Source organism: Juglans regia, chromosome 10, assembly GCF_001411555.2.
Source record: "Juglans regia cultivar Chandler chromosome 10, Walnut 2.0, whole genome shotgun sequence".
NCBI classification, from domain to species: domain Eukaryota; kingdom Viridiplantae; phylum Streptophyta; class Magnoliopsida; order Fagales; family Juglandaceae; genus Juglans; species Juglans regia.
Genome location: NC_049910.1, coordinates 6,388,965 through 6,412,352, shown reverse-complemented (window position 1 = coordinate 6,412,352; position 23,388 = coordinate 6,388,965). Strand labels below are relative to the sequence as shown.

Sequence of the window (23,388 nt, the reverse complement as noted above, 5' to 3'; positions counted from 1 at the left end):
TGGACTGGTTTGCTATGACCCATCCAGTCCAAGTATTGTTGTCAGTAATATGACTCTTACACAGGTGATATCAACATCAGCCCCTATTCTCAACGGGTAAGCCGTTCTCGAGCTTTCTAGGACAACAAATGACTTTCTTATACGTCAATAATTATCATGTAAATTTTATGAACCACGTTATAGGATAGCAAAATCAAATACATAGAATTTCTTTTGCCCCTCTGCACTCCCTCCTGAGTCCCCATTGCCCACCACGCTGTCGAAACCCCCTCTGCACTCCACACCGTTGGACCTTACAACCCGTCACAACTCGTCTCAAGCCCGTCTCAGGCCGTTGCAGCCAGCTCATAACTTGGACCTCCACAGCCCGTCGCAACCCGTCTCAGCCCATCGCACCCTTCAGTCGTCTCACCTGTCCAGCCTGTTGCACCCTTCAGCCAGTTGCAGCCCTGTCGCCGCACATGGTTTGCTTTTTAAGATCATATTAAATTTTTGTTTGAGTTCCTGTGTTTCAGTCGTATTTTTATGTTTTGCATTTAAATAAATTGAGGAGAATAACTTCCTGCAAGAGAAAAAATTGAAGAAGAGGTTAATGAGAGACCATATACTAACAATGTTGTAGTTGATATTTGGAGGAAACAACTAACAGAATGACAGATCAGTTTGGCTAAGACTTTCATACAAAACTAACAGAATTTCATAGTTCATTGCATAAACTCGTTTCTAGTATTACACAAAACCACTCCAGCTTATTTTCCTTCACAGTTGAGCAAAATACCATTAGCTAACTTCAACTGAATTTTGTCTTTAATTTAAATGGGCAAAGGCCTTTTTTTGTGGCTATGGCATGATCTTGAAAGAAAGAAAAGAAACAAGAACAGCTGAATGTTTTATTGTTTCTTTCTTTCTCTTTCTTTTTAATTTTTTTTCCCAACAACAACAAAAATCCCATGATTAGAGTGACTTCTATCATTTTTTTCATTGTTTTATGTTTTAATGAAGGATTTTCTGTCAAGTTCGGATAGTGACAAAGTTGAGATAATGATGAGTAGAAACTGTCGAGAAGTTGAAGATGATAGTATTAGGCCAGAAATTGGAGTACAACAATGTGATATGAATGTACTACATGTGCCAAATGTGGGAGATAGAGTGAATGTGGAAGATGGAGTGGATATAAAAAATGGAGTGAATGTGGAAGATGGAGATAATGTGGGAGATGAAGATGGAGTAAATACGATTTCTATTTTTGTAGTGATCTTTTTGAGCCATTTGTTGGGAAGGAGTTCGATGAGGTAGAAGACGCTCAAGCATTTTACAATGCATATGTAAGACGAAAAAATTTTGCAATGAGGACCAACCATACTCAATTATCAAAAGAGGACAGAAAACTAATTTTAGTAGAGTATGTTTGCTCAAGGGAGGGATTTCAGCGTGAAAGTCGGAAACAAAAAGAACGAAAAATTTCTGAATCTGTTGAGACAAAGATTGGGTGTAAAGCAACGATGCGTATAAAAAAGGATTGGGAGAAGTGGATAGTATTCAAGTTTGTCGTTCAACACAATCATGAGCTACTTACACCGAGAAGTACCAGTTTGTTTCGTGGACATAAAGGAGTGACGCGTAGGGGTGTAACCGGTCCGGTCCGGTCCGGTTTTGGACAAAATCTATGACCGAACCGGTATGTACCGGTTTTATATTTTTCAAAACCGATTACACACCGGTTACCCTCCTAAACTGGTACTTCTGGTTTTACAGGTTTCCGGTCCGGTCCGGCCCTGTTTTCCGGTTTTTTTAAAATGTAAGTTTCACAATTTGTCATTATAAATTTGTTTATAAAAAAAACTAATTTAAAAAAATATTATTTTATACTTTTATTATAAGTTATATATTAGTATTTGTTATAAACTGTATATTTAATATTAGTATTAGTTATAAACTTTTAGTGATTTAGTATTAACATTTTATGTAATAATTTATAAATTATAATAAGAAATTGTTTCATATATAAATATATATAATTATATATAAAACTTTCACATAAAAAATGATAATTATACATAATATATAAAACTTACATATATTAATATATATAATATTTTGTATAAAACTTATATATACAATAATATAAATATTTTTTTTTATCAACCGGTCCGGTCTGGTCTGGTCAGAAAAATCCTAAAATCGGAACCGGCCGGTTTTCACATTCTAAGAACCGGTCCCGGACCGGTTTTCCGGTTTCAACTTACACCCCTAGTAACGCGTGTCCAAAAAAAACTCATTCTCACTTTGAATGAGTCTGGTGTATCAACAAAAAAAATAATGTCAGTGTTGAGTAAAAAATCAGATGGTGATTTTAACATTGGATGTATTGGTAAGGACGTCGAGAATTATTTGAGAAATAAAAGAATGAAATTATTTGAAGAAGAAGATGCACAAAGGTTGTATGCCTACTTCCTTGATCGACAGTGTAAAGAACCTGGGTTTGTGTATTCTATGCAAGTTGATGAGAATAAATGTATGGACAGTTGTTTTTGGACGGATGCAAGATCAAGGGCGGCATATTAATATTTTGAGGATGTTGTCACCTTTGATGCGACGTACTTGACAAATATTTATAAAATGTCATTTGTGCCATTTTCAGAAGTTAACCATCATCATCAAACTATAATGTTTGGTTGTGCGTTGTTAGTTAATGAAACATTCGAATTCTATGTGTGGTTATTGAGAACATGACAAGAGGCAATGCTTGGGAGTGCCCCTTTAACCATAATTATTTATGAAGACAAGGCGATGGCGATGGCCATTTGTGAGGTACTCCCAAATACACCTCATAGGTTGTGTTTATGACATATTTTACAAAAAATTTCAGAACATTTGGCACATGTATATAATAAGTTTCCGGACTTTCAATACGAGTTCCGTCATTATATCCATGAGACAATAACAACTGATGAGTTCGAGCACGAATGAAGTTCAATATTAGTGAAGTATGGTCTAGTAGATAATGATTGGGTGCAAAATCTTTACAACAAACGAGATAAGTGGCTTCCGGCTTACTTGCAAACAACGTTTTGTACCGGTATGTCAACAACTCAAAGAAGCAAAAATATGAATAAATTTTTTAAAAATTATGTTCGTTCGAGCATGATGGCGAATGACTTTATATATCAATACGAGAAAACTTTAGATGCATGTTATTTCAAGGAGAAATACAACAACGTGCAAACAAAATCGACACAGGCAATTATGAAAACGTTATGAAAAATTGAAGAAGATGCAGCCTCAGTCTATATAAGGAAGTCTTTCATGATCTTCCAAGATGAGTCATTCAATAGCCAACGGTACAAATCAACCAAAATTGACAAAGAAGAGGGTGAAAGTAAGATATACAGAGTCGCACCAAATGACAAAGATAAATCTATTTATTATGTGACCTTGGAGAGTGGAGAAGCGAAGGCAATATGTACATGTCATATGTTTAAGTTTATAGGAATTCTTTGTAAGCATATTCTATGTGTCCTTGGGAGGAAATCAAAATTAGATATGTTGTCACATCATTATATTCTAAAGAGATGGAGCATCAATGCTAAGAGTCGGGCTATTATTGACATACCAAATTCTGATGGAGTTGTAATGACACAAGATGATCCAATCATAAGAAAAAATAAGTTGATGATTCAATTCTACGATATTGCAGAACTTGGATCACAATCAATACATAAATGTAACCATCTCTCTCTTGCCTTAGATAGGGTCCACAAGGAGTTGCTCTTGATGAAAGAAATTGAAGGAAAATAAATTGTAGAAGGTGGAAATATGTTACTGAATGATTCGCAAATGTTAAGATCACAAGTTGAATCAAATTTTACACAAATTTTGTTGGATCCTCTACAGGTGCCAACAAAAGGCCAACCAAAATCGCTGAGAGCAAAAAACTCGAAAGAAACTCAAACCACAAAGAAAAGGCGTTGTAGCATTTACAAGACTGAGGGTCATGCTAAAAATAACTGTACTTAAGTGAGGATTATTTACAAAGTTTTGAACTTTGTGTTTTAATTTTTTGTCTTTTAATCACTACTTAAATAATTGGTTATGGTTTATTATCTTTTATGTAAGGATCTTGAAAATACAACTGGGAACAAGACTTCAAGCTTGGATCCGTCGCTTCAAACAACTTGGGGTCATGCTAAGAATAACTGTCATTCAGTGAGGTTTGTTTATAAAATGAAAATTTGTGTTTTCATATTTTGTGTTTTAATCACTACTTCAATATTTTTTTATGATTCATTCTCTTTTATGTAGGGATCTTGGAAATACAACTGGGAGCATATCTCAAAGTTTGGATTCGTCACTTCAAACATGAGGTTGTTGGTGTTTAAATTAGTGTTTAAGTTGGTGCTTCAAACGTGATGATGCTGTTTAAGATGTTGTGTAATTGTTTTTTTTTTTTTTATGTTACAGTTAATGAGAGTGAAGAATTGGAAGACTACGGTGATGGCTCAATTAATGGAGCAAGTTAATGTTATGTTATATATGGAGCAAGTTAATGAAAATGTTATGGATCGTGTTAATGTTAATGTTATGTTCATGATTTTATGGAAAATGTAATTGAGTTGTTTTTTCAGATTCTGGATCATGTTAGTTAATGTTATGTTCATGATTTAATGGAAATGTTATGTCTATGTTATGGAAATGATTGATTGAGCAAGAATTTTCAAATTCTGGAATACATAAAGTTAAGCATCATTACATTTCTTAAAATATAAGTATCATTACATTTCAAAAGTACAACACTACAAAAGATAGAAATGGCCTAATGACCATTTTTACAACACACCATAATTGTTGTTAGGATACAAAATGATTACACAACCCAAATCACAACAAAACAGGACCATGACAATAATAAAACGTTCTTATACTTTTTCTCCATAGTGGTAAATTTGGCTTGTTCAGTCATTATATGTTCTTGGTTTATGATGTCGTTCCTTCTTTGAGCTAGCTCTAACGTCATCTTACAACATGTGTTTAGTTTCACTTGAAGATCAATCCATTGAAAAAATTCACATTACTTGTTGCTTTTATAATTTGGACAGTTGTAAAATCTCCTGCCAAAACTGGTAGTCTTACCCGAAATCCTTAGCTTGGATGGCATCCCACAGTAGCAAAATGGCCTCTGCGTCCAAGAACTTGAATTGGCACTATTGTCATTGTATTTCATATTGCTTGATTCTGGATCACGTTACTGCCAGAAGAACAGTACAAGAAATGAAGTACACGCAATAGTTGAAACGGCCAGAAGAACAGTACAAGAACAACTTGATTGCATCAGCTGCAATACTTCTTCCCAGATAATACATTCCTGTTTTTAGACCCTTGCATGTGACTGAAATTTTCTTACAATCAATAGTTGAAACTGATAAACCCTCGACACAATGACTTCCACCATAAACGTGTAATGGGTTAGAATGACTTCAGAATATATAGATGAATATGGGATCCTTAATTGATATCTATCTACTAAACATGTTAATACCTTTTGATGATTGGCCGATATTTAAATCAGTAATTGGGTAAGACCCTACCAATGCATAAACTTTCTTTCTGAGTGAAAGAGCAGATTAGTAAATATTTGAGCAAGTGAACAGAATCATTTAATTTCTAGATTTAAACTTCACAGGTATTTGTGTTATGCTTTGTGCAATACAAAGCATGACATAGACATTTAAAACACTTCCCTCACAGACTTGCACTAAGTAATGAATATGGATGAGGTGTACAGATTTAAACAAAAGAGTACTGATGAGGTTCCAAGTGTCACACGTAATTATCACCAATTTTTACTTGGCCACTTGTGACATTGGCCAAGTATACAAATATACAAATATTCAAGCAAAAACGCCTCTACTTGCACTAAGTAGATAGGAACATTAATGCTGGAAAAACTTAGGATAATTTGTTGTTCAGGTCAAAACCATTCCTCAACCCTAAACTCTCACTCGTATTGAATTGCTAATGTTTCACAGTTTCACTTCACCCAATCACTCATTTTGCTATTTATTCTCTCGTTTAGGATTTAACTGTTAATTTTGTGTAATCATCCATTTTAATGTTGGATACCATAGAACTTTTTATTTAGAGTTGGGGATTAAGTGATAGCTTGGACTTGGAGTATTAGTGGTCACATTTAAAATAAATAAATGTAATTTGAGATAATAAAGTGTGATTTATTTTTTCATTTTTTTTTTTAATTAAAAATTTACACTTTCCCATCAAACTACAATTGTTTCTGCAATGGAGGCGGGTAATGCACCACGCCCACTATAAATACCTATCCCCTTCCTTTAGACCGCCAAAATTCAATTCAATTCTATTCCCGAAGAAGTCCGTTGCATCTTGGTCTCTCTCTCTCTCTCAAAGTGAAATGCAACTCAACGTCGACTACTTCTCTCCGAGCGAAAACCTAGAACCCCCGACCTTCCTCCGCCTCCCAGTCCCTCACCTCCCTCCTCCCACTCTCTCCACCCTCCCTGATCTCATCCCCTTCCTCTCGCCCCTCGACTTCTCACTCCGAATCCATCATTTTCCCATCGACTCCGCTCTCTCTAAGTTCTCCTCCGCCGTTCTTCCTCAAATTATTGACGATGCAGATCTCGGAGACTTTGACGTCAATGTTCCGTCTTGGAGTGGAAAAGCTTGCTTCGACGAGAATTGGCTTGCGCAGGTAAAAACGGCCAGATTACTATATGTGATTGTCGGCAGATTCTGCTGTGAAATCGTATGCACTGAAGATTTTTCTAGACTTTTTTATGTGAAGTTATTAGGATTTGGTTGTTGAAAATAAAAGTAAGCTTAAGCTTGGTTTAGCTCAATTTGATTCTATAAGTGTTTTTTTAAGTTTTATTTTGTTTATCGTGGAGTTTTTCTCAATCGTTTAATTCTGCTGTGGAATTTTACTGGAAACTCTAAATTATGTCTTCTAGGGCCGAATCAGTAAATCTGATCTAATTTAATTTGGTTGCAGTTCGCTATTTCTTGATTTAAAATTTTCAAAAACCCGTTTTTGAATGTGAAGATCTGATTTGTTGGATAAGAAAATTCATTTGTGTTTGAAGCTAAAACCTTGACTTTGATTAGGTGAACCGGTTGCACGGAGCTATTTCGCTCCGGTATATGTCAAACTGGCGACGCCAAAGATGTTGGAGTCATACTTAATTTTGTCCGTTGGATTTTTTGCTCCTCTCACTCTTTTTCTCTCTCTCAAAAATCAAAAGGAAGAAAGAAAATGATTCTTCTTCAGCTCGTTTTTCTTCTTAAAACTTCTATTCAAAGCTTAAGTGCTCTCTCTCTCTCTCCCCAGGGGGTAGTTCTTGCTTTGACGACAACCCGTGGCAGCAAAAGATTTTAAATCTGAACATACATTCGTAGAATTTTGATCAAAATCTGTTTGAAATACCTGTTGCTTTAAGCTCATTGGGGTTCCTTTTTAGTTTATATAGTTTGTGTTGAGTTGCAGCAAGAAAACGGTATTTTCTCCAAAGAGAGGGAAGTGGATGGCCAAACAACTTTTGGATACGAAACTCTAGAGAGTGTATTGGCAAAAGTAAGACAATGAATCTGTTGCTGGTTTCATGTCATACTCCTTTTTGGTCTTTCTAGGGGTTTTTCGTTAAGTATGACTCATTACTGCAGAAGGCTAATGGAATTGCTGTTGATGATAAGGATGCAAGCAGATATGATGTTATCCAATTTGAAACACCAGAGCTGGATGCATTGTTGGTAATAAAATATCCACAAGAACATTGATTATTTGGTTTCTACATATTTTTTAAACTTATTGGGATATGCTCCTGGCATCCTAATTGTGTCTGTACATTGCAGGAAAATGTCTGTTTTTTTGAGGAAGAGGATGTACAAATTCTGTCTGGAGTTCCAGAAATTGAAAATTGTCTGGTATTTATGTTGGCAACCCTGTAACTTGTAGTCTTTGTAATAATTTTTTCCCTTATAATTTGCTTCGCCTCAGACTGTTTGTAGCTGATTCACCATGTTGGATAATTTGTCAGTAAAATTCCAATACTTTGGATGAATAATGCCTCTAATTCTGTACTTGTTTTCCTTTTGAAGCTGTAGTGGCTATAGGAGTAAGGTACTAAAAGTTACCATATCAAATAGGTTGATTTAAGTTGTTCTTTTTCCTTCTTTTTTTCAGTGTGCAAACCGGTTCAGGTCTGCTTTTGCAGTAAAAGTGTAGTTTGTGTGCATGCGTGGGTAGTTGCTGTTTGGTTTCAAATTGTCTGAAAGAGACATTATTGAGTAGCCCTCCTCTTTTGTTTCTCTTTTTCTTGCTATATATCTATTTCCTGACTACTTTTACCTGTATGTCTCCTTGTATTGGTATTATCTATATTTCCCAAAAATAAAGCCAAATGAAAGTTATTTACCTTGAAATAAACTTTTAGTTTGGATTTCCACTTGTATAAAAAAAACCTATTAGTTTGGCTACCTATATTTGATGGGTGAATTAACTGAGATCCTTTAGCATGAACATTGCAGGCTCTAGGTTACAGATTAGGAGTCATTATACCTGGTGTTAGCATCATTTGTGATTGATCATTCTTGCTGTCTATTTTACTTCAATCATTGATTTGCAACAAAGGATAAAACTGGTTTTAAGGCTTGAATAGGATTAAGTACTCATGCTTAACATTTTTCAGTTTCCTTACTGTTCCTGTGTGCATGTGCTTGTAGGTTTAGGCTTTGTGGCAACAGGAATCTGGTGAAACTTGATCATTGGTTGGTCTAAAGAAAGTGGAATTATAGAGCTAATTTATTCATTGAAAATAGGATATATTTTATTGTGCACCCTCAAACTGCCATCATTTTTCAAATTGCACTCCATAATTAGCAAAACCAACAATTTGGTACTCTAAACTACAATTTCTTTCAATTTGCAACTCCATCCAATCAACCCATTAAGGAGTGGCTGGCAGGGGCCACCTTGCTACTGGCCAGATCTTGAGCGGCCCAATCTGGGTCACTCAAGGTGTGGTAGAGACACCTCGTGGGTGGCCAACATTTTTTTTATTATATATTTTTAATTTTAAATGAGGGTATTTAAGTAATTTTAAATAATGAGAGATTTTAGATAATTCACTCTAAATCTAGGGTTTCATCACAATTAATCTGTCAGATGGACAATAAGATGAAAATTGAAGGAAAGCAGTAGTTTTGGGTACCAAGTTATTAGTTTTGGTGGTTTGGAGTGCAATTGATAAAAGGGTAGCAGTTGGTGGGTGCTCAATAAAATTTCCCTTTGAAAGTATTTCCATAGATACTTTGTTATAGTTCATTTTTATGTTAACTTGTTCATTATTGCTGCCTCACAACACTAGCATATTTTATAGGTAGACTTTTTGCATGGGATCTAACAGTATCCAAGCATCATTTATGTGTTCTTGTTGTTTTGCATTTGTTTAGGATTCACAGAAGCATAAATCACGGCTTGATCTGTTTCTGGGCTTGGTATTTCTTGCAGGAAATGCTTAGGCAAGAGTTAAGAATGCAGGACCCTTGTGAAGTTCAAGGACTGATTTATTCAGTTGAAGATGTTACGTCAAAATACACCATGGAGCAAAAGGCTTATGTCTTGGAAGATGATGGTTATGTTCAGGATCAAATATGCTTTCATCAAAGCCTTTTTCCTTCTCTAGAAGTTGATGAGACAAGTTTGGGAACTTTGACGTGCTTGTCTATAGAGGAAGAACTTCTTTCACTTCTTGAAAACGCTGAACACCTAAGTTGGCTTCAGAAAGATAACATGGTCAACAATGTTGAGGAACTTTTTGGGTCTAGGGCATATGATATATCGCAGTTTCTTCCAGCTCATTGTCTATCAAAGGATTGCCCTGATCATGAGTTGGCATCCATGGAAAATTTCCCTGAAATGGACTTCATAAGCATGGTGGAACATTCACAGATTCAAGGAAACCCCTCATGTAAAGGGAAATCACAACTTGACTGTTTATTGGCAGTGAGTCCTGTAATTTTTCAGGAATTTCAGTTTCTTGATGTGGACTCATCTCAACTTTTTGGGGCTGTCTTTAACAGACAGACAGCATATGAACCAGAAACATGTGACTGGTTGTTCACGGAAGACATGAACTTTAAAAATTTCAATGAATTGATTGTTAGTTATGAGCTAGCTTTGGTTGATAACACATTCAAATCATTGCCTGTACCTCTTTTCTCTGATGATGAAAAGACAAGGTCACTGTGCTCCATTATTGAGGATATACTAGCTGGCTTAGAACCACTGCCTCGATCTGCATCTGATGAGATATACTTGGATTGGCATCTTTTGGAGGAAGATAAATGCAACTCTAGAATTTATTCTTCCTATCATAGTATGTTGGAGGATGTAGATTCACCTACCTTCGATTTTGATTTGGGGTCTTTTGATGATGGGAAGTTGTTATTTGAAATTGTTTTCTCAGATAATGTTTTGAATAGGCCAAAGACAGAAGAAAAGAAGGAATCGTTAAACTTCCTTCATCATGGCATATCTGTGTCTACTGCTCCTGATGTGGGAAGTGTTTCAAAAAAATTGCTGGATGATGAATGTCTGAATCCTGGAAATGGTGAACAATTAGCCGAAAAAGATGCTGAGAGAGCTTTTTTGTTATTCAAGTCTATGTCACAATTCAATGATCTTGATTTTTTCTTGAATCCCCGGAAAGCTAGTGCTGGGGAATATAGTGACTCTGCTATTAAGGCAGTTGTTGCTGATGCTACATTTTCTGAGGTTCCATCCAGTAACTCAAGCGCAGCATGTGCATCCACTGGAGTACAATTGCATCATTGTGATGTTGTGTCATATAAAGTTAAGCTGTCTGATATTATTGTGGCCATCGTAGACAACTTTGAAAAGAGCTATCTAGCCATCTTGCAGAATGAAAGAGAGATGATAAAGACATATATCCCATTTCTAGCTGAAGAAAATTTTAAATTTCTTAGCCTTCCAAAACAAAAATTGATGAACTGCATTAAGAAAATAAATGCACAAGGAACCACCTCTCACAGGGATGAAAATATTAAGGTATTTTTTACCTTATGTGCACTCAAACAGATGGCTTGGTACGTGTGTTTCTATGGAATCCACCCAGCTCATCAATACGTGGACAAGTTATGTCAAAGTTTGGGATTCTTGAGATTGAGACTAGGCAACCTCTGGCCCTTGATTGAAGATGCAGGCAGGAAAGTTGAGAGAGAAATAACTAGCTCACATCCGTCCCTGAAATTGATCCAGGAGATTTTGCATTCAAGCACGACCCAGGGAAATTTGAAAGTGTTGATTGTGGCTGAAGAAATTTTCTGGGGGTCATTGAGGAGTTTGTTGATGTCAGTGGGATTATCATTTATTGAGTTTGAGAATTATTATGCAGATGCAAACCAATCAGAGCTACTTAAAAATGATGAAGACTTCATCAATACTAGAATGGATGCCTTGCTGGTTGCAGATTGCCTATTGGTATCCCATGCGTAAGTTCTAGTCTCATAATGTGGTTATCCATTATCCACAGAATCCCATTTGTGGGAAATGTGGCTTTGATATCGTGGTAGTCTTGCAAGATATAATAAGATATGACCACCATTGGTAGATTGTAGAGCTCTGCATTTGCCTTTAGTTATGGCAGTAAATGATTCTTTTCCGTTCTGAACAGTATCACGGTTGTCTTTATATTACTTGAAGTTTCTGCTATATCTAGCTTCTTTTGTCTTTCCTGTGAAAAAGGTTTTTAATCATGTTTAGCTTGTAAAATGCTTCCTGCATGAAAAAAGTCTCTGATCAATGCCTTTCTAATCCTTGTGCTTAAGTCAGGATTAATTAAGAGAAAAATCCTTGCTATGTTGAACTCATGTCTAATTTATCCTTGTTATGGTTTATTTCCATAGCATGAGGACTTTTTCTCATTTTCCCTCTGAATTAAAATATGTACTGGTATTGGACTTGGAATCAAGCCATTCCTGCATGTTGTTTTCGTAGTTATCAGTTTTTATGATAGTTCAGAAGTTTGTGTTTCTAGAATATCTTTTTTTTTTTTTAAATTATTTTATTTTTTATTTTTTAAAATCTGTATAGATTGATCATGTTTGTAGAACTCCTCCATATACCTGAAATTCCTGTTGCAAACTGTACTTATTGTTGAGGAGTTCAAAAGCTTTTAATAATAATTGCTTATCTTTCCTCAAGGCGTGTTTCTGCATCGTTTCCCTTCAACAAATTCGGCATCATCTTGGAATATGGTGGTTCGTATGGCTCATCTAGAATAAACTATCTTTCCCCAAAGTTGGTAGGGTTTCCTCAACTTCACTTCTTGAAAGTGGAACTGGATAAATCTAGTGCTTCCAAAGCACTCTGTGAAGGTGTTGATATGCCCCGGATCACAGAAATGACAATGTTAACTCTGCCCTACATGACAATGGTAAATCTTCCCCACATACTTAAAAACATATTTCTTATTTGTCTATTCCTATTTCTATTCGTCAAATTACATGTATGTCTTTGCTAATCACCGGTCACATGTCAGTGGGCATAAATTAGTTCTTATTCATATTTGTTCATATTTATGTTGCACAGTTTTTAGTAAAGTGAAATATTAGAAGATAAATATAGATTGTTATATGTTAAGAATTTGTCGGCTTTGACTTGCACGTCTATGAAATACAAAAGTGTACCTGATTTCTTTCAACCAAAAGCTTTCTAACTTCAATATCCTGAATGTGAAAGTTATCACTTCGTAGGTGATGGAGGCTCTATCTAATTAACTTTGTAGCATCTACCAATTTTGACAAAATCCCCGATATATATATATATATATATATTTTGTTTCAAGGTAAAGTTTGATATGTGCCATTCAATTTGATATTCGTCATGAGCAGAATGAAATGGAAATTGAATATGACACTGGAACTGTCTGGTATGGATGTTAACTTGCAATAATATTGTGGAAGAGATAAAAAATTTTAATAATTAAAATTTTCATCAGGCAGACATGGGGTTAGATCCATTAATTGATGTAGGGCTTTAGTCTGTTCAGGCTTTACCTTGACGCGGTAGCAAGTTATCTGTACCTTGATGTGGTAGCAAGTTATCTGGAAAATAAGTAGCAATTAGAAAAAAGGCCATCACTCAATGTTGGTCCTGCCACAACAGTGTTCTGGGAAGGGAGACAAGCATATTGCTTGTCCAAATATTTCTCCTTTTATGATGTGCACTTGTGTGTAGATTAACCATTTTACCAAGTTCCCATTTTTTAGGTTGACTATTCCATCCTGTAAAGTAAAATTTAATTCTATTCAAAACATGGCACGAAGTTGCCGCAGAGAATAAAATACTTGCAACCTGTAATCTAATGAGATCAATAAAAGCTAGAAAATGTGCTGGTGGTAAATTGAAACATGATACTGATACTTTCTTATCGCCAACAAGCGTTGGTCATTTTCTCCCTTATAACAAGACAAATTGACTTGGAAAAAATCAGTGGCATCACAGTTTGATCTGATATTAATTTCAAGCTTAAAAAAACAAACAACAATATGGTTTGTCGCATGAGCATTAGATAACATCAAATTTGAGACTACTTTCAATAATGGGTTAGAAGTTCATGATACCAATCTGCTAGATTGATGTTCTATCTTTTTATTGCAATTAATCGTCTCATTCTAAGGGTAATGCCAGTTCTCAGTTCATGTTGTTGACTTATCAGTTTGTGGGCTTATTTAAATCTCTAGACTAACACTTGTTGTATCCTAGGAAGAGAGCGAGAATATGAACATCCAAAAGCTAGAGAAACTGATAAACTTTTTGCCCATCGAAGGCAAGTTCAATATGGGACCCTTGGGAGCTGCAGATGAAGCAGAAGCTTGCTGTATGCCTCTGCCAGTTCCCACAGTGCCATTTGCTATGGAATCAGAGAATGTTTCACAAATCATGGTACCTTCCCCTGAAAGAATCATTATTGTGAACACTCAAAATTTTGATAAGCAAATGATAGTATCTAGAAGAAGTACCTACCAAAGAATTCTTGCAATGGAGAAAGAAGGAGCACAAGTTGTGGAACGAGATTCAGATTTGCCTGTGGATGTTATAATCAGTTCTTCTATTTGCCTAGTGTGGTATGATTGCAGAAACATTGGAAAGAAAGCAGCTGCATTAGATGAGGCTTCTTCTTGCTTACCTTTGTGCATTGAGAATGTTGCATCAAATGTTTTAACATTGCTGAGTTTTACTTTCAGTGGCTGCTTTCTGGTAATTTCTGTATCTATATGGCTTACCTTTAGGGCGCTAGCTATATCTGATCTTTCATTTTTCAAACGGTTCCATGGAAAAAATAATGCATTCTCCAGTAGGGCTGCAATACAAAACTGAGCAACTCGATCTTCAGTTGACATGATCTTGGTGACTGGTGAGGGCTATTTGAGGAGCCTTTTGTTCAGATTCTAGAAAATACAAGCTGATCTGGAGCAACCTATTATTTGGCTTTACTTGATTGTTCACTCAATGCTCCTAAGATGATGAGCAAAGCTTGAGCAGTACCCTACTCATATTAACTCTTTTAGGCCCTTGCCTCGAGAGGCAAAATAATACTCAAAAACATACACGTGTCTTCTTTTAGACCTTTTTTCTTTTGAGGATTTTGGAGTACTTTGAATAAGAATGGTAAATCTGACCTCATTCATATGCTACCACCAGGAAAAAATTGCTGATATATTTTCTTTTGTTGGGGGGGGTTAGCCTACCATCAGCCATTCCATTATGACTCCTACATTTTATGAATTAAATTGGATATTTACTTCATATTTTAACGGTGAGGTAGAATAATCTAGAATAGCTAGTTACAAGATGAAATTTATTATTACTTGCTAAAAAAAGTGTTTTTTGTTTCTCAGGTCTTCGAGGGAGAAATCAGCTTCCTTTCCACCATAATGGAATCATCAGATGGACTCTATGCTGCAGCAGCGAGCCTGGGAATTGATTTACAGATCTTTTGCTCCTATTCATCTGAGATGACTGATGAAATTATATTGAGCTGCATCAGTTATGCCACTAAGTTGACTAAGGGCCTATATCCTAAAATGCCTGAGTCAGAAACTCTTGCAGAGTCATTTCTCACGAAATTTCCTTCCATTAATCCTTTGATGGCTCATGCTATATTGTCTTCAGGAGGCGTTCTCATTGAATTTCTTGAATGGTCACCTGAATTCAGGACCCGTGCAATCCAAAAATATAATGTTTCTGAAGAGAGTGTCAGATTGTTTAGTGCTTTGTGCAAATACGGTGAGCGGGAGGATTCTAAATCAATAATGACAGACTGCTCCTCAGTATCTTCTGGCCCTGACTCAGAAAAGTGTAATTTTAATATTGGTTCTGGACGAAGACGAAAATACAGCGGTAGCCCTCACAAAATTGACTTACATATGGATGCATTAGTGAATTTCGAGACATTATACAAATTCCCTGATGACGCCTTGGATCCTTCTCCATTGTCCAAGCCAAATAATATGTGGATGTCAAAAGATCCTAAGATACTTGATGAGTTCAGAAAACCTAGTATACTTCCGAATGGGCGTTTTGGTAAAAAACAGGGATTGGATTTGGATATGTTGACAGATCCCTCCAGTTTACCCAATCCATGGGATTCTCAGTTCTCTAAGAGTCCGCAGATGTCAAATGACAAAAAAAAGCCCTATTTCTCTTTGAGTGATATAATGCCTGGTCATAATCAGGTATCAGATACAGCTATGATGAACAATTTTGATTGGCATGGCATGAGGAAGTCTGAGAATCAGAGTGGGGACATTATAGGTGAAGTTATTGACCTTACTGATAGTCCCGTATCAGGTCAGGATTTTTCCTCTATTGGTAGTTCCATGAAATTCTCACTTTCTGTGCCTGAGATGGATAATTACTTGACAAGAAAGACTAAAACTGCTAGAAAATTGTCATTTGGTAAAAGCAGTCACCCACCTTGCTCAGCGGCTGCTGAGATTAACTCAAATTCAGATATCTGGAGTTTTAAGAAAGTTCAGAGGCAAGATTTCCCAGAAGTAGCCAATGATTACCAAGTGCTCTTAGAAGAGGGCTCAACAGAGAGAACTGCAGCAGATTCAATGGGGTTAGCATTCCAAGAGAACAAGATATCATCTTACGGGGCAACACCACTCTCAAATGCCCTCAGTTCAACTCATCCGCAACAGAATTCACCCTGGACGATAGAATTTCTTAACAGAATCAGGGAAAAAAGCAGATTGCGTCAGCAGACCCTTCCATGTGACACATCTTCTCCTTGTTTAGGGTATTCAGGGAATATATCAAAAGTTTCTAAGAGAAAAAGTCCCTCTATTCTTGAATTTTACAAGTACCGAGGAAGCAGCATGCCTAGACCTGAACAAAAGAGGCAGAAGAAATCTGTACAGTCATCAAACTCATCCAAAAATAAAAAAGCTTCATCATCTGTTTTTCCCACATGGACCCCTTCTGACAAGAGAGCACGAAAGGTTTGTCTACACTCTCTTTTCATTTCATAGACAGTTGCCTTTGTGTTCTATGTAACTTCACAGCAGTTTTATTTATCTTAATATATATTAAGACTCAACCAACTTCAGACACTATCTTTTGCAATGAATGGAAGTGGAAGCCAAAGTAAGCTGGTCTGGAGCGATGGAACTCATGGTCTGAGTAAAAAGTTTCGGAATCAACTATAAGATGGCGAGGAAGTTTTTCAGCAACATCAATTAATTTAAGATCGTGACGAGAAAACTTCAGGTTGGTTCTGAAACCCAGCACAATAACAGCGGCACCTTTTCTCACGTTTAACTCACGTGATATTTGAAGTATAACAGGCCAACTATAATAATAGAATGCTATTTGAAGTATGATAACTCACGTTTAACTTGGTTGTTTGCAGCCACCTAGAGTGCATCTGTTTTAGACAGAGACATTGCAACATGTTTCGAAGCATATAAATAAGGGGCGTCTCAATGGTAAGCTTCAACATCCCATCTGATACACTGGCCGTGCTATTAGTAGTATGTTACATCACAGTCTGAAGCACATCTATAGTTGGTCTCTTAATGGTAAGCTCCAACATCACACCTGATAGTCTAACCATGCTACAATAGAATATATGGCCAATACTATTGAACTGACTTCACTGATGCATTCTGGTTTACGCTCAAATGGGCATTCTTCAACGATTTTGCATAAAAGCTGTCTTTCTATGCGGCACTTAGTAGAAGTCAACTCCTTCTCAAACTGATTACTAGATTCTGATTGAATAAATTTCCCTTAAACGTGGCACTAGCGATGTACTCAGGAGGTATACAAAGATTCCGATGATTTAAAATCTTGCAAGAACTAGCGCACTGGAAAACATGGAAAGATCAAGAAAAGAGGTGTGAAAGATAGAAACCAGTACGAATAAGGAGGTATGGACACCCTGAGGATAGTTGACCTATAATGTGAGAGAGGTTTTTTTTAATCAGTGACTTATAATGTGAGGAAGTTTGATTATAACTTGCATGATATAATAAAATATCAAACTGATCCAGACAACTGAAATGTCAAACTAGTTTCAGATCTCAAATTACTTCAAACTGGCAGAAATAAAGGACAAAAGTTGACAATTTTATCTAGATGATAGTTTCCAAAATCTGCGCCAGTAGTTCTGTTACTACACATTATATTTGGTAAATACCATGTTCCTACCCTAAACTATAAGGCCAGTTGCAATGTTCCCCCTATAATTTAAGTTCAATTAATCAATGCTGCTCGGTATGGGATTATTAACAATATCCTCCTATCTTTAAAGGTTCTCTAATTGTATTTATACAAATGGTGGAGAGGTGCAATTCACTTCTCTTTTTTTCCTTTTCCTTTTACTCGCATGGTCTATTTATTGTCAATAAACATACATCGAAAACATGAAGCTGATGTTAATTTTTTGGAAGCTCTTCAAAATAGTAGTGAACATGGTCGATATTTTTACTTTTGACAAGGCTACAAACCTTTAAGAGATCTTTTTCATGCTGTGTTTTCATAGAATGGAATGAGATCCCAGCTTTGTATAGTTCTTCATTTTAGAGTGTCATATGCCAGTGAATATGGGAATCACATAGTTCCTTAAGCCCCAGAATGTAGAATTAACTGGACATAGAAAACCTTTATATTGAGAAAGCATTTATAGTTTCACAGTATTGGGATTCCATGAGAAATCCAAATCTGCTCAACCAAACTTAGTATCGATATTTATAAGTGGTTATATGACGTGAATCTGAATTGGTATTCCAAGACACATACCTGTTTTTGAAACTCTTGGTTCACCCTCCAACCCTTATTTATGGCAGATAGAGATGCCATTTGGACCAAAGACCAACGGTTTAGTACGAGTATGAATTCATTGACAGCTGTTACTTCCGTAATTTGGGTCATCTTATAATTTTTTAAGAAAAGAAATCATAAACCATTTCAATATTTGTTTCACTGTCATTATGAGCAATATAAACATTTTACAGTGTCAAATTCCAGAGATTAGATAGTGTCTCCTGCAACTGTATTATCCAGATGAATATCATAAATGAGTAAGTAAAGGCTGTATCATGTAAGAAATGTGTCGATGATAATTGAAAAAAATACATTCTTCTTGACCAGATCTAAAGGAATGCAGATCCTTGATCTCCTGCCTGAGCATATCAGGAAGAGACGCAAGAGATTTTCTTGCGTACAGAAGTGTTACTTCACAAACTTTACATTGTTTTCTTGACCACAGTTCAATGAAGGTAATGGTCACACCTGGTTTTGGTGCTCAATTGTTTAACCATATCTTGCTGCGGCACTAATGTGAGGCTCCATGGCTCTTATATCCATCACGTTATAGAATGCTAATTCTTCTTTCCATTCTTGAGGTTTCGTACAGTCATCACTAGTTGTTGCCTTTCACCTTCTACCTCTGCGAACTTGAGACTTATCTCTGAATACCTCTCTTCCATTTCTTTCAGCTCTTTTTCCATATATTTGTTCCTTTGCTTCAGCAATGCCACTTCAGATAACAAGTTGGTATAATTGTTGTTGTCCCCAGTATAGAAAGTGGAGACCTTCACCTCTTTCTCAGAGTGGATATCTCCTCTCCTGTTTAAAAAAAAAAAAAAAAGAGATAAATAAAAAATTATATATAAGAAAACAATCAGTAACTCAACTTTGTCTCCTATGACAAGCGCACCTATGCAAATAAAACGTGACAGCTTGAAAGCTAAATATATCCATAACAGGGTACTTGTAACGGTGCAACAGATTGAATTAAAAATATATGAACCTAAGCTCACTTAATCCAATGCTTGTACCTTTCATGTGGTACTACATTATCTTCTTTCTGCAATGACTTGTCTTCGGTAGCGCCCATTTTAGAAAGCAGTGGGTTTTCTTGGGCATTTTCTCTTTCTTCAGATTGTCCATTGCAGTTCATGAGCTTCTTCTCCATACCAGTCATTTCTTCTTCCTTCAGTAGCTGATATTTAATTTGAAATATTTGCCTCCTTAAGTTTTCCTTCTCCAATTCTTCTTTGTCCAAGACATGTTTTAACTCATTATGCCGGGCTCTAAGGTCTTCCACTTCTGACTGCAGATCATTACTCATCGCTTCCTTCTCATCTTTTAAGGACCTCATAGCAATAAGCTCTTCATGTATTTTTTCTGTTTCCTTCTTTGCTGAACCTAATTTTTTCTCCAAATCACCCCTTTCTTTGTTCCATGTTTGTATGAGCATCTCCTTTTCACCAACATATGTCTTAATTTGTTCCCTATCCACCTGCTCAGAGAAGTTATACTTTTCTTTTGTGAGCCTTTCTACCTCTGCTCTAAGCATTTGGATATCCATCAAGAAAGCCTCATGGTCTTCCCTATCATGCTTTTGTGCATATTCGAGTTGCATGGACTTTTGGTCTAGTTCCAATGACATCTTCTCTATCTTATTTTCATCTAAATGTATTTGGTTCAAAAGCTGTTGCTGTTTTACTTCATTCTGATGTTTGATTAGTCCAAGCTCTTCATTGGCTTTTTCGAGCAGTTCTTCCAAATTTATTTTCTGCAGACGCAATTCTTTAGCTTCTGCCAGTGCTTTTGTGCCCTGCTTCTCATGCTCATCAAACTTAGATGCCATTTCCACTGAAAGCCTTCTAAACTCCTCCTGAAGACGCTCAGCCGTAGCAGCATTGTTCCACCTGGTCTTCCTCAAGCCCTCCTCTGCTCGGATGGCTCTCTGTTCCTGCTCAGTTTTGGCACATGTCATGGCATTGAGATTTTCTTCAAATTCCTGTGCCTGCTTCTCCAGTTCTGTTTCTAAATTCTGAACCTGGATTTCAAGTTCATTTATGGAGACCAAAGATTCTGAGAATTCCTCAGTCTGCTTCTTGAATTTTCCTTCTAATCTCTCTATCTGAGATTCAAGTCCTTTTATTGTTTCCATAGCCGCTAAATATTCATTTTGTGTCATTTGTTCTTGTTCCTGGTTCTTCTCCAACTTCAATGAGATATCTTGGTTTTCCTTCTTCAAAAGCTCATAGTCCAAGACTAGCTGTTTCATATGCATATCTAGCTCTTCCTTGTGTTTCTTGTAGAATTCTATTTCCCCATTCAGGTCTCTAATATTCTGCTTCAACAAATCTACTTCCTCCGAATTATCATGCTCTTTAGCCAATTCTTCCAGTGTTGAATTTTTATCCCCATTCATATTGGAGGTGGAAAGATCAGTTATTTCCCTATTTTTTCTCTCCAGCATTTCTTCAAGATCTCTCACTGCATGAATTAAATCCGTGTTCGAGTCTTGTGTCTTCTGCAGCTGTAACTGAAGATCCTTATTGGTATCCTTTTCATAATTAAGCTCTTGCCTCATTGCTTCTAATTGAACTCTTGCACCTTTAATCTCAGACTGCAATGTTTTTGGAGCTTCTGCCTCATTAATACGTTTATGTTGTGACTTGAGTTGTTCACATTCTATTTTGAGTGCATCTTTCTCCTCTTTGAGGCTAAAAACATTTCTCGATAGGATGTCTCCTTGTTTCCTCTCTTTCACAATTTGTCTCCGAAGTGACTCTAGTTCCATTTCCGATACTTCTGCTTGCCTCAGCAGAGCAGCAATTTCATTTTTGAGTATTTTGATGGAATCATCTGATGCCTCTTGCAACTTTTCTCCTGGAAGGTTGTCCTCGGGGCTGTTTATTGAGTCAACTAAACTTCCGTATGAAGCTGAATCCATTGAGCAATCCGTGTTTGACCTCCGATGAACACGAGTTTTTGTGATTATGGAATCAAGAATTCCCTTCTGAGGCATGGAGTTCCGTCTGATATGTGTGCGCAAGCTGGTAGGTTCGTGATGGATGCTATTACTTCTCAATCCAGGATCTTGTTGAGTACTTTGTATAGAGCTGGTATCCCAGCATGATGCTAATGTAGCACTAGAACCAGTAGATGCTCTGGAGATGCCATTTTGTTCAGATATTTGAGACATGGTTCCATTCTGGTGCCTATCCTGTACAGCAATCAACAAAGAATTCTATAATGACTCTTCAAATGATGCCATAAATTTCTACTATTTTGATATTGTGCCATTTAAGCTTATTGAAATTGTTATTCAGGAGCAAATAGGAAAATACTAACAGGTATATGACCCGAGACCTTACTTTTGCAACACTGTACAAGTTTTCATCCGTACTGCAATTGCCCGGTTGGTTCTTCAGGTCTTTGTCATGGGAAAGCGATGGAGCTCTATATTCTTCTCTGCGTTCAAAATCTTAATCATGTAATTTGGCTTTTTTAACAGAGAACAAAAGAAGAGAAGAAAAAAGCAAGCTATGGTGAATAAACTAAATTTAGTCATTTATTTATTTATCTATTTAATTTGCTTCCACTTACTTTTGATCAGTAGCTTCTTCCATCTTCTGAATTGTCACCTGCATCAATAATTATTTCAAATATCAGGAATCACAGAAGAAACTAGAATCCAATGAAGATGCAGTTCTAATAATTTTTTATTGTGTTTTTTGTATGTTTGTAAGTTACATGTAGGACGGCGCCAGAGTTGGCAAACTTGAGGGGCAGAGAAACAGCGGATGGCTTGGCTTCTGCGGCAAAATCTGTAAAATCAATTGAAGCTTCTCCGAGATAACCAGATTTCGATGATCCCTGCAAGAACACATCAACTTGCCATGAAAACCCACTCTGAAAGTAGAATCAAAACTGAGAAGCGGCGACAATGCCATACAGTTGAAACAATGAAATGGTAGATCTTCTCGTTGAGATTCCCTGTTTTGGGATCCTTGATGAATTTCACTTTCTCATATATAGGATTCTCCCAATAACAGGTTCCATCCTGAACTGCTGCTCTCTCTAGTCTCACCGTTGGCTTTCCAACATCCTCTGGCACCAAAGATATCATCAATGTAGATTTTTTCAGCTTTGGCACCTGAAAAAATGGAGATGCAAAAACCAGGTAAATTGCTCCATCACACTATCCACTCTATATGCATTTCCATGTATATTTCACAGATAAAGTCAAACCAATCACACCCAACTAAAACAAAGCCCATCTAGAAAATAGTAACAGGAAGAAACACTCTTTTCTTTCGCTTCCCCAAATTCATACCTGAGTTGCCTGAAACTCCATTTTGAATACAGCTTTGACCGTTTTCTTCTTGCTCCATGACTTGAACATGTTTTTCTGTCTTATATATATATATATATATGTATGTATATATATTTCAGATCTCAGAGAATCCTCATCCCAAATCTATCTCACTCACCTCACTGAGATTTCAGGAAAGATAGTTTGGTCCTCTACTGCTGCTCAATTCAAGAATATTCTGAAAGCAAACAAAGGATGTGTGGTACAGTTAAAACCTTGTAATTTTCCAGCTTAAAACACTAAAAGGATTCTGGTAAAGGGTCTGCAATTGAGAAGTTGAAGATGCTTAGAGCCTTAGATAAAGAAATGATGGCAACGTAGTACATAGTAGAGGAAGCTTCTTGTTAATATTTTAATCAAACCATACATAGTATTCGTAAGGGGAGTCAGACATGAGTGAATCACATCATCGTTTACTTTTGGCTCGCATAAAGCACGAGGCTTTATGGTTTAAATGACATAGATGACCCTGTACTTCAGTACCGTCTACTGTAGCGTGTCATCCTCACTTATTAGGAGCCATCTTTTTAGGTTTGGGTTTCAATGTGGCCTTTATGGTTTTGGTTTGCTGCTTCTTCCATTTATGTATTCCGATCACATGAAGATCGTGAATAGTTAATGATTCTAAATTCTACGTTTAAAGTTGAAAGAA

General features: G+C 36.5%; 2 protein-coding genes across 2 annotated transcripts; one reads left to right on the top strand and one right to left on the bottom strand.

Moving 5' to 3' along the window:
- Nucleotides 1–6,424: 6,424 nt before the first annotated feature.
- On the top strand, nucleotides 6,425–22,179 carry LOC109020469 (protein SHORTAGE IN CHIASMATA 1-like). Its single transcript, XM_035694809.1, has 11 exons — nucleotides 6,425–6,724; nucleotides 7,517–7,603; nucleotides 7,693–7,779; nucleotides 7,882–7,953; nucleotides 9,539–11,541; nucleotides 12,254–12,485; nucleotides 13,817–14,311; nucleotides 14,953–16,560; nucleotides 16,669–16,828; nucleotides 16,971–17,046; nucleotides 22,111–22,179. The coding sequence occupies exons 1-9, from the start codon at nucleotides 6,425–6,427 to the stop codon at nucleotides 16,765–16,767; spliced, it is 4,983 nt and encodes a 1,660-aa protein (XP_035550702.1). The 3' UTR covers nucleotides 16,768–16,828; nucleotides 16,971–17,046; nucleotides 22,111–22,179.
- LOC108996833 (golgin subfamily A member 6-like protein 1) lies at nucleotides 17,053–23,388 on the bottom strand. The gene is made up of 7 exons (XM_018972863.2): nucleotides 22,698–23,388; nucleotides 22,317–22,517; nucleotides 22,115–22,237; nucleotides 21,968–22,005; nucleotides 21,736–21,832; nucleotides 19,402–21,584; nucleotides 17,053–19,189 (listed from the first exon to the last, which is right to left on the bottom strand). Exons 1-7 carry the CDS (start codon nucleotides 22,764–22,766, stop codon nucleotides 18,943–18,945), a joined length of 2,958 nt encoding a protein of 985 aa, XP_018828408.2. The 5' UTR covers nucleotides 22,767–23,388; the 3' UTR covers nucleotides 17,053–18,942.

Coding starts and splice junctions, on each gene's coding strand:
- LOC109020469 (XM_035694809.1), top strand. CDS start 6,425: ATGCAACTCAACGTCGACTACTTCTCTCCGAGCGAAAACCTAGAACCC. Junction 12,486..13,816: donor CTCTGCCCTACATGACAATG/GTAAATCTTCCC, acceptor GTTGTATCCTAG/GAAGAGAGCGAGAATATGAA. Junction 14,312..14,952: donor CTTTCAGTGGCTGCTTTCTG/GTAATTTCTGTA, acceptor TTTGTTTCTCAG/GTCTTCGAGGGAGAAATCAG.
- LOC108996833 (XM_018972863.2), bottom strand. CDS start 22,766: ATGTTCAAGTCATGGAGCAAGAAGAAAACGGTCAAAGCTGTATTCAAA. Junction 22,518..22,697: donor TGGAGTTTCAGGCAACTCAG/GTATGAATTTGG, acceptor CCATTTTTTCAG/GTGCCAAAGCTGAAAAAATC. Junction 19,190..19,401: donor AATGTAGTACCACATGAAAG/GTACAAGCATTG, acceptor TTTTTTAAACAG/GAGAGGAGATATCCACTCTG.